Genomic DNA, 15,288 nt, shown 5'->3' with positions numbered 1-15,288 from the left:
TACAGCAACCCGCCGTGGTTGCTCAGTGGCTATGGTGTTGGGCTGCTGAGCACGAGGTCGCGGGATCGAATCCTGGCCACGGCGGCCGCATTTCGATGGGGGCGAAATGCGAAAACACCCGTGTGCTTAGATTTAGGTGCACGTTAAAGAACCCCAGGTGGTCAAAATTTCCGGAGTCCTCCACTACGGCGTGCCTCATAATCAGAAAGTGGTTTTGGCACGTAAAACCCCAAATATTATTATTATGATTACTACAGCGCAAAATACGAAGACGAAGGGGAGACACGAAAGACAGGACCATGCGCCGACTATTTACTGTCATTTATTTATTGGTACGTGCGTTTTAGGTAGACGCCAAGCTCCTTTTCGCGCATGTTCGCCATAAGACGCCATCGCACTGACAAAACCTTATGGCATTAAAATAACGTATACCTGATAACATATTAACAGTCAGATATGTTGATAGTCAGCGCATGTCTCCTCGTCGTCTTCGTATTTTGTGCTGTAGTAATTAAGAATCCATGCCAACCAGCCCAATTTTCCGTTCTCCTAGTGTTACACTTATTTTTTGTTACACGTGGTTTAAAGCAAGAGACCCCATACTGACCGATGTGGAAGGCGTTTCACGTCAAAATGATCTCTTGCACTTTATTCTTTCCACTATTAGCTAACCTTTCTCTGCCAAGGAAATGCATATACGGGCCGGGACAATGCATTAATTCCATCCCAATTCTGTACCTTTCACATAGAGGACCGCCTGCGCCATTGCCAGTATAAGCCAGTCGTGAGCTGTGGATGATATGAAAGAAATAGAAGGGAAGTAATTTCTTGCGTTATGTCGGCCGCGGTTATGTAAGGGTAGACCGTTTAAGCTTGTGCACCAACCAGCGCCCTAGGTTGGCGCGTTGTGTAACACTACTGAGATGGCTGCATATTGAGCGACGCACGTACACCGGTGAGGGAGGAGTGGCGGGGCACACAAAGCTGATTCATTAGGCGAAGACGAGGAGCTCGATGGCGACGAGAAGCGGACAATACAATCGGAAACCGTAAGTTTCGCTTCCTTCTACACTCATCTTCGTCTCTGCATAATTTTACTTTCGGTGTCCCTTTAATGCATTTTGCATGCATGAGAAGGAAATGATACCACATTTTACAACAACATCTTCCTTTATTCATACAAAGGATATTTACACATGATCTTAAAGAGAAAAAAGACGACAAATGTGCAGTGCAACCTATAGATATAGTACAAGAAAGCACTCCTGAAGTTCACTGTCACGCACAAATGGTTATTGAGAGCTGTGTCACGAAGGTTAAACAATTAAGGGCTAGATGCTGTGAACGTTACATCCTCTTTTGGCATGTAGAATATTCAGACGACCAAATATATATAAATGCGTGTTTTCTGGTCTAGGCTATGCAGTGATAGCTGGAAGCTCGACATTGTGGGGGAAAGCCACATAAAACCACGTCATATTGGGTACGCGTCACTGTGGGAAGTAACCAAAACCAAAGCCACGCATGCATCTTTTAATGTTTTAGAAGCTTTGCCAAGAAAGTGCAGTAAACGTGGTTTGTCCTGTGTTACCAGGGAAAACGTGAAATGTTATTAGATTTACCAGTATAAACCCTGGCATCTACTTTCAAAGTGCGCTCTGGTGAAAACGGTTGCATTTGCCTTCAGATTCTGAAACTGCGCCATTCACTCCGGTGAGGCCGCGTCATCTGTTTTACTTATGCAGCCAGCTAACATCTTGAAAGAAAAAAAGAGGGCCGTTTTTAGGACTAGACATAACCAACATGCTCCTGCAAGGCTCGAGGTTCATTTGGTTTATAACATCTCTTCTTACAGACTCTTCTGTCTTCATTAAATGGGAGGTACTTTCACTGCACTGTTCTATCAACAGTAGATTGAGCCGTTCGGCGCAAACTCGCACACGCTACTCTATATTATAGGTGCTTTCACTCCATTCGTGGATCACTGCATGAAAAAAAAAAACTGCTCTTATGCATTGGAACATGCTGCACGGCGTGACGGCTTGTGCGCCTAATATCACGGTGCAGTGTGCATGTCTACGAGCGACTAAAGCGTAGTGAAAGTGTGCAAATAAACGTTGGTGCATCTAACAACTATGCAGCTGCGACAGCTTTTAACTCATCACACGAGAGAAAACAAAGCTCGCAAGCTCTTCACACTGTGCTCTGTGGCGTTGCCCAAGAGAAAAAGAGCAAACTTCTCATGCTCGAGGGACAAGACGATGGGGGCGCAAGTGACAATGAAACAGGGGCACATCCAAGACACAGGGAGCACGGGAAACGGGGAGTACGGGGAGAACGGTGAGTCGTCATTTGGAAGACTGTAGCTGCACCCCTCGCGCTTCACGGAAGGTACGAGCCGCGGGTCAGGTCGTCCGGCTCGGGGAGCTTGCAGACGCCCCTGGTGTTGCCCGTGGCGGCGAAGCACACGGCCGTGTCGGGGCAGGCGCAGGCCTGTACGCAGCCGTGGCCCATCGACGTCTTCGACTGCTGGCACACTGGGCTTGGGCCTACGCCGGCGGCTGCAGCAGCAGCAGCAGCAGCAGGGGCAGGAGCAGCGGCCTGAGTCACCGTGGCCTGCTGGGAATCTGCAAAGGGCGCCAAACGCGTGCGAACGTTTTCGAAAAGCACTGAACGACAGAGAGCTGAGCGAGTTGGCAGGAATCGGTAACGAAAAGGCAGGAGTGCAAAACACGGATAAAATAGGAACTCGGTGGACGAATCCTGCGTAAATATACAGTCTCTAGAAACTCAGGTTGGGGGAAGCATCCAACGCCCGTCTTTTGGGTTTCACGCGGTATGCGAAAATAATAATCTTCGCAATTTCATAGCTTTAGCGATATGTATGCAAATGATTGTATCAGACGCAGTTAGTTACAACGCAGCGCGATCGAGACGAAGTCAAGAGACCCTAAAACACAGGACAAGCACGGGTGTCAAACGAAGGTGCCAGATTTGTAAAACGGGGCTCTTTCTTATATTATGCGAAGCATATTACAAGAGCTCAACCCAGCTCCTCAGGCGCGGCGGTGTCGCCTTCAATACCACGTGACACCGTGACGTCACGACAGAGGAGAAACGGGGCTCCAACTCGCGCCGTCGCTCGCGGCGTCGCGGCGGTATATAAGCAGCTGCGCTTGCCTCTGCTAGACACTCACGAGGTGAGATGCCTCCTGGAGACAGAGCTGCTCGTTGGAATGAGAAGCGAAGGTTGCGGCGTGCTACAGAGACTGATTTTCTAGGTGGCTTTGGCTCAACTCTTGCAAGATGGGCTGGGTGGGAATCGAACCAGGGTCTCCGGAGTGTGAAACGGAGACGCTACCACTGAGCCACGAGTACGATGCTTCAAAGCGGTACAAAAGCGCCTCTAGTGAATGCGGTGTTGCCTTAGAAACGAGCTGTTTCTAAGGCTCAGGCGTGTGTCGCTTGCTCAGGCGCACATTTCGTTGTCGTGCCGAACGCTGCGTTGCTCGACGCTCACCGCGTCCAATGCGGGGCGCGTAGTCGCTGCGCCGTAGCCCATTGTCTTACACCCCTTGGCGGGTCGATGGGAACGCTGTCGCGTTCCACTCTTGAAGGCGAAGCAGAGTAACGCATGAGTTGTTTCTTCGTCTAGCCGAACCAAATATAGCCAAGCAACAGCAGTTCACCAGGCTAAACAGTGGCTCAACAGCTAAAATAAACGCTAGTATGCTTCGCATCCTGGGCTTAACCTTAGCTAAGCCACAGCCATTTTTTTTCGTTATCTCCACCCTCCCCTCCCCCCCGTCATGCACACAAGCTGTCATGCCACCATCATCCGAAAGCATGTACTCAAAGGAAAGCAATCGTTTCAGACAACTTTGGTCTGTACCTTTGTTCAAATTTGTTCAACTTTGTTCAAACAAGTTCAAATATTTCTGGATAGTATAGATGTGCTGAACTAAAACAAATTATATTGCACATTGCGTCGGAACGTTAAGGTGAACACCAAATTAGTATTTATAAATATATATGGACTGGTTTCAGCTCAGCTTTTTCACACGAAGGCTTCGGCAATTATTTTTTTACCAACAGAGGGTCTACCTTATTCTAACGTGTCACGTATTACAGTTGCTGATCGTACGTTCAGGTTATGTTGGCTTGAATACTAATTAGGCCTTCTCTTTAGTAGTGGACTGTATTGAACGTTGCTACACTGCTGTATAAGTATTCGAGTGTACAATCTTGGAGGAGTCAGTAATTCATAGCGATGACGGGTGCTGCGCGGAAGTCAAGGATGAAAAAAATGGCTGTGGCTTAGGTAAGGTTAAGCCCAGGATGCGAAGCATACTAGCCTTTATTTTAGTTGTTGAACCACTGTTTAGCCTGGTGAACTGCTGTTGCTTGGCTATATTTGGTTCGGCTAGACGAAGAAACAACTCATGCATTACTTCTTCGCCTTCAAGAGTGGAACGCGACAGCGTTCCCGTCGACCCGCCAAGGGGTGTAAGACAATGGGCTACAGGGCAGCGACTACGCGCCCCGCATTGGACGCGGTGAGCGTCGAGCAAAGCAGCGTTCGGCGCGGCAACGAAATGTGCGCCTGAGCAAGAGACGCACGCCTTAGAAACAGCGCGTTTCTAAGGCAACACCGCATTCACTAGAGGCGCTTTTGTACCGCTTTGAAGCGTTGTACTCGTGGCTCAGTGGTAGCGTCTCCGTCCCACACTCCGGAGACCCTGGTTCGATTCCCACCCAGCCCGTCTTGCAAGAGTTGAGCCAACGCCACTTCTCCTCTGTCGTGACGTCACGGTGTCACGTGATTTCATGGTCACCGCCGCGCCTGAGGAGCTGGGTTGAGCCCTCGTAATATGCTTCGCATAAAAAAAAAGAAGCACTATAACACGGCACTGTGCTAGCGATTCATTCCCTTGCTCTTGTATTTCGCGATGTGTCCGTGCATTACTGACGTGAGAGGATGCACAAGACGCGGGAAGCGTATTGCGACCGAGACAGCGCCACCAGTCCCCTGGTCCAGGGAGCATTTCTACTTCGTTAGGCATGCAGACTGTCATAACGGATTCATCAATGTGTCGAATACGTGAGCAGCTGCCTATATAGCTTTTACGGTCGCTCGCAGAAACGCCCTCTCCCGGTAATGCGATGCAGCTACGCGCGCACACCTCATATATCGTGCCATACATTGACCTCGGACCGTCCCCAAGGTCGATCCAAATAGGTCGCGAAGCTTCGGGCGAAAAGCGGTTCAGTACAGATTGTCACCGACATCAGCATGGGCGGTTATGGGAGCAGCGATTGAAGCACGACTATGTTTGGAGGGAACAAACATTGGGAAAGAAAAACGCGTTTTTTAATTCAAACGAAACACAGTTAGATTCATTCAACGAAAATAAAATTCGTAGACAATTTTATATATTCGTGATGAGTTAAGAAAATACGTTTAATTTTATTATTATTAATAAATGCATTTCTTTTCAGCGCCCATCGCTACAGGGTGCGTTGACGCCACTATCGCTCGCAGTGCAATGTACGTCTTGAAATGGACAGAAAGGCGCACTCCTATCACATGTTGAAATACGCCCCCCTCACAATTTGTGCTTTCTTGCTTGTCGAAGTTTGTCTGAATTTGGTGACGTGGGTAGCTTCACTGCTTCTTAATCTGTTCAGTCAAAAGTAGTGAGTTACGGCCGCCAGATAATTGTGTAGTTGTTTTCGTGCGACTGCGCTGGCCGACGGGCTTGGCATCCGAAAATAGGATCAGCACGCTACACCTAAAGCTTTCGTCGGCCTCCAAAGAAAGTATGTTCCATATGTTCTGTGCAGGGATGCGATTTCGACAACCGTACGGCTGGCCTTTTCCTGCATCGCTTTCCACGCTGAAAGCTCGAAACACCCATCAAGTCGAATGGCGGGGCATTTGAATATATAGCTCCAAAGGAAGAACAACAAAACAAATTTCGCGCCTTCGAAAACAAAATGACGTCACTTCTGCTTTTAACGGACATGGCGTCACGTTATTTTTTTCTTCCGCCGGAAGTGTTCCCACCACATACAGATGGCGCTAAGCCCCATGAACCGGTGATGGACCGCCATGTTTTGAACGTATGGGCTCCTATGTAAGCTTCGCTACCAGGTATATTTACCTTGCCGTCCCTGTCGCGCGTCTGAATTGCTTGCTATATAAAAACCCTCTAGATTAACGTCAGCGGGAGGGCGTGCGAACGAAAACAGCGAGATGCAAGTGCGGACCATATGTACCAAAAAGCAGGCTCACTCGATGCAACATTAACGCTCGCGAAAAAAAAAAAAAAGGCAATCCAAATGAAGCGTAAGTGCACCAAAGCATAAACAAAAAAGACAAAAATAACACCGTTCGGGCATTCGACAGGGGCGGTGTAAACGTCGCCGAGATGGAGCGCACGGCAAAAAGCACTTCGTGATGCGGCAGCTATGAGGCATTTCCGGTTGCATGTCTTCCCTACGGTCAGAAGCACTTTGTCGAACCCCAACGTCCGGTGGAAAAGAGGCAACAAACTGGCGATGTGGCATTCTAGATGTCAATTTAACGGAGACCTTAGCAAATCGCGTCTATTAGAGAGCGAAATCTGGACAGGCTACCGATTTCGCTCCAATATATAAGTGAACGGCGCGAACAACACGAATACAGGAGCACATGGCACGTAAAGAAAACGCACCCACCGCGGCCGCCAACTGGCAACTGTTTATTCGTTCTTTCAAGACGGCAAATATATACCAGGGGGAGATCCACAGTAACATAAAAAAGGAGGGGATAGCTCAGTCTTGCTAGCACAGAGGTCCCGGCATAGATATGACGAAGGCGGGAGGAGGAGGTGGGGGCAGTGCCCTTTTCCTGCATCCACGAATGATGTTCCCCTATTTTGATATATCCATACATGCCTAAACGAACTAGCCGAGACCAAGGAGTATTGATCCAGATTTCTACTGCCAGTGTTTGCTAACACTAGGTTAAGTACGGCTCAGAGGTCACACGTGCCCAGCGCGTGCATTAGCTGCGCTGTTTGCTATTCTGAAGATCAAAGGCCTTCGCGCGGTGCTCGATACGCGGGCGCCGACGCACATTTGTGCGTATACACTGCGCACATCAGTGGGGAGTGCACACCGAGAATGGAGCACCGAGATCACCGCCGGAAGCACACGTATCGCAGCGGCGCGCGCCGCTCGGAAAACTGGTATTGGGAAAGGAGGCTCACTCACGCGACGGGTTTCTGGCCCAAAATCGCTTGCATGTGAAACAGCTTCTTTCATCGTATTTGAGAGATGATAGAGCTGTGAAAAAAAAAAAAAAAACTCTGCTGAAGGGGTCACTGGAGCCTGCAGATTTCTTTAGGACCGAAAAATTCACCGACGGTTACGATACTCCCTCCTGCGAAATTTGACCGCAGCTGTACACGTGTTTTCATTTCGCGATATATTGGTTGGCGAGGACAATCTGTCTCGTGCGGCACGTTGCAAGCGAAGCGAAACGTGGCACGACTGCTTATCAGGAGATCGCGAGAGGCGGCGCCTGAGTGACACATGGGCGCCTTTCACAGTAGCCGCCGCAGACAGACCTCCACACATGCAGCGCTTTGTTTCCATAGAGACGACGCGCGCTACTCTGGCGCCGTCTCGTAATCATCGTCGCCGCAAGCTCGTCTTGCACGTCACTACACTTTTCTTCGCACGCTTTCGCCATACCCTCCTCCTCCGCTTTCCACCTCGCGCTCTCTTCGCTATCGCCGTCTTTCAGCTGCCGCTACTCTCCGCGTTCGCCTTCATCATTCGATGTGTTCGTTCGCTCGGTTACGAGGGACAACGCCGACGCTCGCCGCAGAAACGGACACCTAAGCGCTGCGCTTTAAAATCTCGTACTCACGCACAGCTGCACTTATACAAGTGACTAGGGATAAAGTTTATCACATAAAGACAATAACAGTCAAATTTTGAAGTTCCTAAGGATCTAGAATTTCACTCCATCTCTAAATATTGCGCATAAGTCCTGAATGGGTAAGTTTAAGGCGCTGAATGCTTCCTTTGCAGCGAGTATGAATAAGAACGCCGTGAAGAAGGAGACAAAAAAAGTGCAATGACACTGATGATATCTCTTTATTATGGCGATTTGAGAGGAGCGTATATCAACAAATAGATTTCCGAAAATTTTCGACCGAAAAGGTTACCGCCCCGCGCCCAAGCGCGGAAGTAGAGAGACTTGAGCTACGAGGAACGCTGAAATTGGTTGTATCACGAAGGCTTTGAAGCACGAGGCATATGTTAGCAGTGTGAAATAATGTTATGCTGGGAAAGTTGTGGACGTTCACTTTTTTTGCTTGACTTAGCTCATTCAAGGGAAACTAAACAGAAACACTAAAATGGTTTCGGCTGATAAAGTATTCTTTCAAAACTCTATGTTAATTAATTTCGCTGAAGAGTAAGAGCCTCATCACTAGGAAAAAATGGCCAAACTTCAATTTTGTTTCATATCGCGCCAAATCCTAGTGCGATCACACGGATTTCAAAGTATATTATTTTGTTTGTGTGTTTCGATTTATATGTCTCAGTAAATATTCCCAAAACTTGCCATGTTCAGTCTCTGACTCTTTTAGAATTTGATGTAGTCCTTCTTTACCGAGAAAAAATAAGCTCGGTCCGTCAAAATTGATGACGTCACGGCGATCTAGTGCAGGAACTTCAAGGTGGCGTCGCCACCTGTCTCTCGTTCAGTGGCGTAGCAGCGGGGGGGGGGGGGGAGGGGAGGGGGGTCATATACGTTTGAAGACACCCCTCTTTCCGCCGGCTACACACGGGGGGGGGGGGAGGGGTTTGACAGAAGACCTACGGGCCCCGGGTGCTAGACGACCTAGTTACACCAGTGCTCTCGTTTTTTTACGTCTTTTGTTGCTTACCAGTCTACTCACGGCAAGAATGGCGTTTTTGGTGTCGCAGAACGGTAATTTATAATTTATAGCTAAAATTATCTTATATGCATCTTTAAAAGACACAAAACAGGAATACGAAGTTAAGCTGTATCAGTAAATTACCCTCCTGCAATAGGAACACGGCAGCCCCTGTATACCATGGGAAGGGCTTAATAAGCCAGAAAAAGAAACGCCAAGAACGAAAGGTCGCCTCGATTTTCATGCATCAACTAGGCGTGACGTCATAGATAGAGAGCGCCTTCTGCTTAGTTGATATTTTATCAATAAAGAAGTAATACGCTTCCATTCTAGATGAGCGAAAGTCCAAACTGGCGAAGTTCTGTTATATTGTTATGTGTCAAATTCTGTTATGCGCCAAATTAATAGAAAAAAAGTTGCATTGAAATCCGTGGCGTCGCACTGACGTATAGGCGCTGCTGCTCTGACGCAAAATTCGAAAAACCTAAGCCTTGTCATTTTCACTGCTAATAATAAAAATTTTACCGCCTATGGAATGAAAGACGTTTTGAAAGAACAATAAACTAATATAAGCTGATATATCCTGCTCTTTAATGTTCTTTCAGCGTAGTTGTCTGCTCCTTCTGTGCCTTTATAACGTAGTCGCCTGCTTGTAACGCGCCGGCGCTTTAAATGCTCATTCGATTCGGCTACACTTTCTGAACTAGTTCAGGAGGCGCTGCACTTACCTACTCGTTTCACCAGTTCAACATGGCGGCATCTACACGTCGCCATTTGTTTCACAAAGTGCAGGCTCCGTGCAGGACGAGTTAGTGAGGACACATTGCGTCGTGAGTAGCCGCCGCAGCACAACTTTTTTTGTCTCCTTGAGTGCGTGCATATGTAGTGCATATGTATGTGCGTTTGTGCTTATTTCACGGGCTTTCTCAAACTCAACAGAAAGTTTCTTGACGCGGTCGAGGAGCCTATTCTCGCACCTCACAGCTCGCGTACTCATGCCATGCCGGTTCTGCACGAGCAGAACTGGCGCTGAGCTGGCGGCCGGTGCTAGTTAAAGAAAGTACAGGGCGAACGGAATGGTTAGTTTTTTGTTCCAAAACAATAATCGTCATCTATGTTGCGTGCCTCTCCTTTCTTCAACGCTGCGCGCTCGGTAATTTCGGGTCACTATAACGGCATGCGCATTATCAGCGTGACATATAGAGTTCTTTACAGAAAAGTTATGAGCACAGCGTTCAAGCAAAGAAACGTACGCGACGTAAGTGTAAAACGAGAGAGCGGTTCACAGGAAAATGTAGGCTTGGAATGATTAACAATGGCAGAACAAGAAATATGTCACCGAAGCCTCCGTGAATCAGGTGGTATAGATGACAGACAAGACAAACGTCAAAAGGTACGATTCCTTAAGAGCGTGTTTAAGAACACGAGGCGCGTGTCTGAAGGACTGCGGCATTAATTGCGTCACTCCGTAAACGACGACACGTATGCAACGAGTCGTCGTATACCTGTTTGGCACTTGGTGGCGGAGCCCGGCTGCTGAGACCTGCTCTCGGCGCACAGGTTCTTGGCTGCCTGCTGCGGCTGCTCGGCGGTGCGCTGTTCGTCCTGCTTGTGGTACTTGGCCGGCTCCGGCTGCTGCGCCGGTTCCTTGTCGGGCTGCGCCTGCTTCTGCTGTTGCGGCTTGGGCTCCTTGTCCTGCTTCGCCTTATCGGCCCCCTTGGCGTATTTTGACCGCTTCTGCAAGGCGCGAGGTGCGGGAATTTCTTTGAGCAGGGAACGAACCGCCACGGGCTATTGGAGCGACAACACAGACGTTCACATTACGTCAAACTATTACGTCAAACTCTTGCCTTTGCCTCGAGTTGTTGACAAGTTCGACTTCGCCCTGCCATCTGCTAGCCACCTGGTTAGCTCAGATGGTATACGCAGCTGCCCCGGAAAGGCGGTGGTCCCGGGTTCGAGTACCGGACCAGGAGGAATTTCCTTCAACTGCGAGGCTTATGTTTCGAAGAACCCGTGTGGATTTCCTTTGTAGCAATTGCTACGAACGGGTGGATGTCTGATTTTCCCTTTATTATTTACAGACGTTCATATCAGCACCGGTAGTCGAACAAGGGATTGATGTCTAGGACCACGGAGCGAACGCTTTCATAAGGGGTATTGCCTTTCCCAGCGCGCCCCGGCTGATTATGCCAACAAATGGGCAACATAACTCGAGAGTGGCAGAGATGTGGTCACCTCTATGGCACGCCAGCGGCTTAAGACAGGTTCGCAGGATGCGAAAAGGCGGGGGTAGTTTTACGTAAAGCGAAGGTTTTTTTCAATCGATTCGTGTGACATTCGCGTCCTATAGAAGCAACACTATAGGTCTGATAGCTGACCCCCCTGCGAGTCTTTGACGTGCACCTAAATTTAAGTATACGAACTTTTCTGCATTTCGCTTCCACCGAAATGCGGCCACGGCGTCCGGTAACCGAACCCGCTGCCTCGTGCTCGACAGCAGAGCGGCATAGCCACTAAACGACCACGGCGAATGAAAAGAGGGTTTGACAGGTAGCTCACGGCTACGCTGACATTTTGTTTTCTTTCTAGGGGCCGGGAATGAAATCGGTCTTGGAAGTCCCACGCGGCAACTTTAAAAGGTAATTTCTACGTGAAAATTTATACGGACGTACTATAGCGACAACGGTGACAAATAATTTTATTTATACATACTGCAGCGCAATTTGCGCTATAGCAGGAGTGGGTTAAGAAAGGTGGAGGGAAATAATAACGGGGGAGGCAAATAATAATAATAAACATAAATACAGGAGTCGCCATAAATGTCGCCAGAGCCTGAAATGTTAGCATAAAATATTCAGGAACTGTGCCAACCTTTCAAAACATCCTGACTCTTTTAACCGGCAAAATTACAACTGCACAGAATATCCGATAATTGAACTTTCTGTACGCGGAGCTACATATGTGTTGACTCTCTTCATTTTGAAAGAAAGAAGGAAAGAAAGGAAGAAAGAAAGAGAGAGAGAAAGGAAGAAAGAAAGAAAGAAGATTTTGAAGTTTCTGTCTAATATACGCACCTCTTGTGCTGCCGCCTGATCTTTGCTCAACTTCTCCTTTTGCTTCTGCTGTTTGTGGCCCTTACTGTCAACTGGAGTTTCCTTGTTGCCTTGCCTGTTCTGCAAGGTGACACACGGCAGCGTAAGTTCTTTTGATCAGAGCGGTTTGAAACTAGTAAAGACTACAAGTTGCATGACTTTATTAATAACCCGGCATACACGGCGAAGGGATCGCCCTTCCATTCAGTTGCTTACACATAGAGACCCCCGCTTTTCGTTAAAGCATGTTTTCTGCGAATCGGGTATATCGTGTTAACACTCGGGTAAACAGAAAAAGAAAAAGTGATTTGTGGTCCTACCTAAAGTTTTAATATCACAGATGTGAAAAGCAGGAATGAAGCGATTTGAATGGAATTTGTTGTATTTCAAAGAAGACGCTGAATTCTTGAGACTGTCGAGAGCAAGTTTTTCATTTAGGCCCAATGGTCTTAAGAAAATAGTCCGAGATCGCACAATTTCGAGGAACTGGGTCACCAAGTTATCAGCTTTATAGCTGAGCAATAAAAGCACAAATCTAAGCTAACTTAACTGCAATATTTAGGACGCCTGCGCGAGCACAATTTATTGCGCACGACTCTAAGTTATACCAATTATTTGTGAGTATGATTGAAAAAACGTAAACAAGGTGGAGTTCAGGTAAGCTACAATATTATTGATCAGATTCGTCTGCTTTACATAAACTGTAATTTATACACTTTACAGAATTGCAACATATATTCTTATTGCGAAGCTACACAATTTAAACTAAAAGGCACTGCAGTCGTATTTATCGATATTTTGAAGTTTTAATTGAAGAAGACGAAGACAATCGAAGCGACTGGGTGGTATATGGGCACTGCTCTGCTCAGAGTAGGGATTAATAGCACTCGCAATCATATAATGTCACTTTGAATATAGATAACAAATCGGATACTGCAATGCTATGAGTGACAATAAAGAAGGAAAGGAGATTAACCGAAAGAGAAGCTTCTGGTTCGGTGGAAGGGGAAGCGGGGGATGAAAGGCAGAAACTTCTAGCGGGGAAAGAAAGCGAACGTGCTAGAAAACACACAAAAAAGGTGCGGAACGCCTGGGAGCATCAAGCTCTTCAATGGCACCTTGACCGACTTCTGCTATGAATGTATGCCGACATATTCAAGAATCGTCTGCTACTATAACAGTTCGTAAAGGTTTCCGTCGTAGCCGTGGGGCTGTACACTGCATTTAAAGGGACGGAATAATTTTCATGACGAATCTCTCTCCCCATCGCGGTTTTCCGCAAAAACCAATTTCGTTGATAACGGCACCTTGTGCTGCTTGTACTTCGTGGACTTGGCCTCGGCTTCCTGCCCCTTCTGGGTCGCCTGCTCGCCGTCCTGGGGCTGGTCCTGCTGATGACGAGGCTGCTCGCTGCGCTCGGACGCCCACGCGGAGCTCTCGTGCTGCTGCTGCTTCTTGCCGTGCTTGCCCTTGCGCCTGCGCAGACAAGCGAGAGCGAGGCTTGGTTAGGCGCGCGCGTCGGCTTTGCCGCGCGGATTCCGAGCCATGGTGAAAGTGTCTCCCCGAGCGACTCATTAGCGCGCGCGCTCGCGATTAATGAGTCGAGTCATAACTCGCCGTCCGGAATGATGAAACGAACGGCGTCACGGACTGGCGAAGACCGCGCGACTTTGGAGAACGGAAGGTACAGAGACGAATGACAACTGACACGAAACACAGGGTCGGACGGCTAGGCGATCGCTCCGCTCTGTTTTCTTAGTTTTGTCACCCGTTAAAAAGAACAAGTAATGCCTGAACGGCTCCCGCACTTGGTGCTATTTCGCAAGTTCATGTTTGCGCTTGCCGTTCGCTAATGCTTCATTGTGCGCGCGCGCGCGTGTGTGTGTGTGTGTGTGTGTGTGTGTGTGTGTGTGTGTGTGCGTGAGAGAGAGAGAGAGAGAGAGAGAGAGAGAGGGGAAGCGCGTGTGTTCGAGTGAGTGCTCCGCGCGTTCACTTGCCAAGAAACGGATGGTAGCGTTTACATTTTGGTTAAAGTCAAACCTTTCTCGTATTTAGTAACACGTGTCTTAACACGCGTCGCAAATTCCTCGCAACACATCACATCTGTAATGGATGAGCTCACTAACTGATTAAAGTTCGACATCGAGTTCGTAAATGACCTAGTTGTACTTAAGGGTAAAAATATACTTAAGAATCGCTCCATGAATCCATGAATACGGTAACCTTTCATTTGGATAACATTATGCAAACCATGAGGGCTAGGATTCACCTCGATTTGAAAAGAGAAAGAGTAAAATTGGTCAAGAAAAAACAGGCCAACCTAGATGCAGTAAAGGTAAAAGCAGACAAATCGAGGCTGGTACTTGCAAAGAAATATGTAGCCTTAGAACAGAGAGATGAAGATGACATCGAGGTAATGAATGAAATCGTAACTAGGCTGGCTTCAGAAGCAGCGATTAAAGTGGGAGGTAAGACACCAAGGCGCCCAGTAAATAAGCTCTTCCAAGTAACAGAGGACCTAATAAAGAAACGACAAATAATGAAGGTGTCCTACTCAAGAAATAAAATATAATTCGTGGAACTGTCAAAACTGATCAACAAGGCGAAATTAAGTTATATTCGAAACTATAACGTGAGAAAGACTGAAGAAGCCATAAAAAATAGACTCATCCTGAAATCAGTGAGAAGGAAACTTGGCATAGGACAAACCAAGATGTATGCACTGAAAGATAAGCAGCTTAATATCATCAGCAATCTCAAAGGTATCCTAAAAGCAGCAGAAAAATTCTATAATGACTTGTGCAGTACCCAGAGGAGCCACGATACCTCCGTTCGAAGCAGTAATGAACAGGTTGCAGTGACCCCTTATATAACTAGCGATGAGGTTAGAATGGCCTTGCAAGACATGGAATGGGGAAAAGTGGCAGGAGAAGATGGAATAACAGTTGACTTAATCAAAGATGGAGGAGACATAACGCTTGTAAAACTGGCAGTTCTCTATGCAAAGTGTCTGCCGATTTCAAGGGTCCCAGAAACCTGGAAGAATGCAAGCATTATACTAATACACAAAGAGGGGGGACGTTAAAGAATCGAAAAATTGTAGGCCCATTAGCTTACTCCCAGTATTGTATAAAATATTTACTAAAATAATCTCCAATAGAATAAGGGCAACCGAGGGAACAGGCTGGCTTCAAAAAGGAATACTCTACAATGGATCACATCCATGTCGTTAATCAGGTTATCGGAAAATATGCAGA

At 47.5% G+C, this 15,288-nt stretch overlaps 1 protein-coding gene across 1 annotated transcript in view; it reads right to left on the bottom strand.

Annotated features, from left to right (window-relative positions):
• Positions 1-1,151: 1,151 nt before the first annotated feature.
• The window catches only part of LOC135920043 (brain acid soluble protein 1 homolog), a 112,292-nt gene continuing 98,155 nt past the window's right edge, over positions 1,152-15,288 (bottom strand). The window contains exons 3-6 of the mRNA XM_065454104.2: positions 13,339-13,507; positions 12,014-12,112; positions 10,442-10,673; positions 1,152-2,627 (exon numbers count right to left, since the gene is read on the bottom strand). Of these exons, the coding sequence (XP_065310176.1) occupies positions 2,383-2,627; positions 10,442-10,673; positions 12,014-12,112; positions 13,339-13,507 (745 nt within the window). The 3' untranslated portion in view covers positions 1,152-2,382. The remainder of the gene's footprint in view (positions 2,628-10,441; positions 10,674-12,013; positions 12,113-13,338; positions 13,508-15,288) is intronic.

Source organism: Dermacentor albipictus, chromosome 2, assembly GCF_038994185.2.
Source record: "Dermacentor albipictus isolate Rhodes 1998 colony chromosome 2, USDA_Dalb.pri_finalv2, whole genome shotgun sequence".
Taxonomy (NCBI): domain Eukaryota; kingdom Metazoa; phylum Arthropoda; class Arachnida; order Ixodida; family Ixodidae; genus Dermacentor; species Dermacentor albipictus.
The sequence above is the reverse complement of the archived record's forward strand: the minus strand, read 5'-3'. Positions and strand labels throughout refer to the sequence as shown.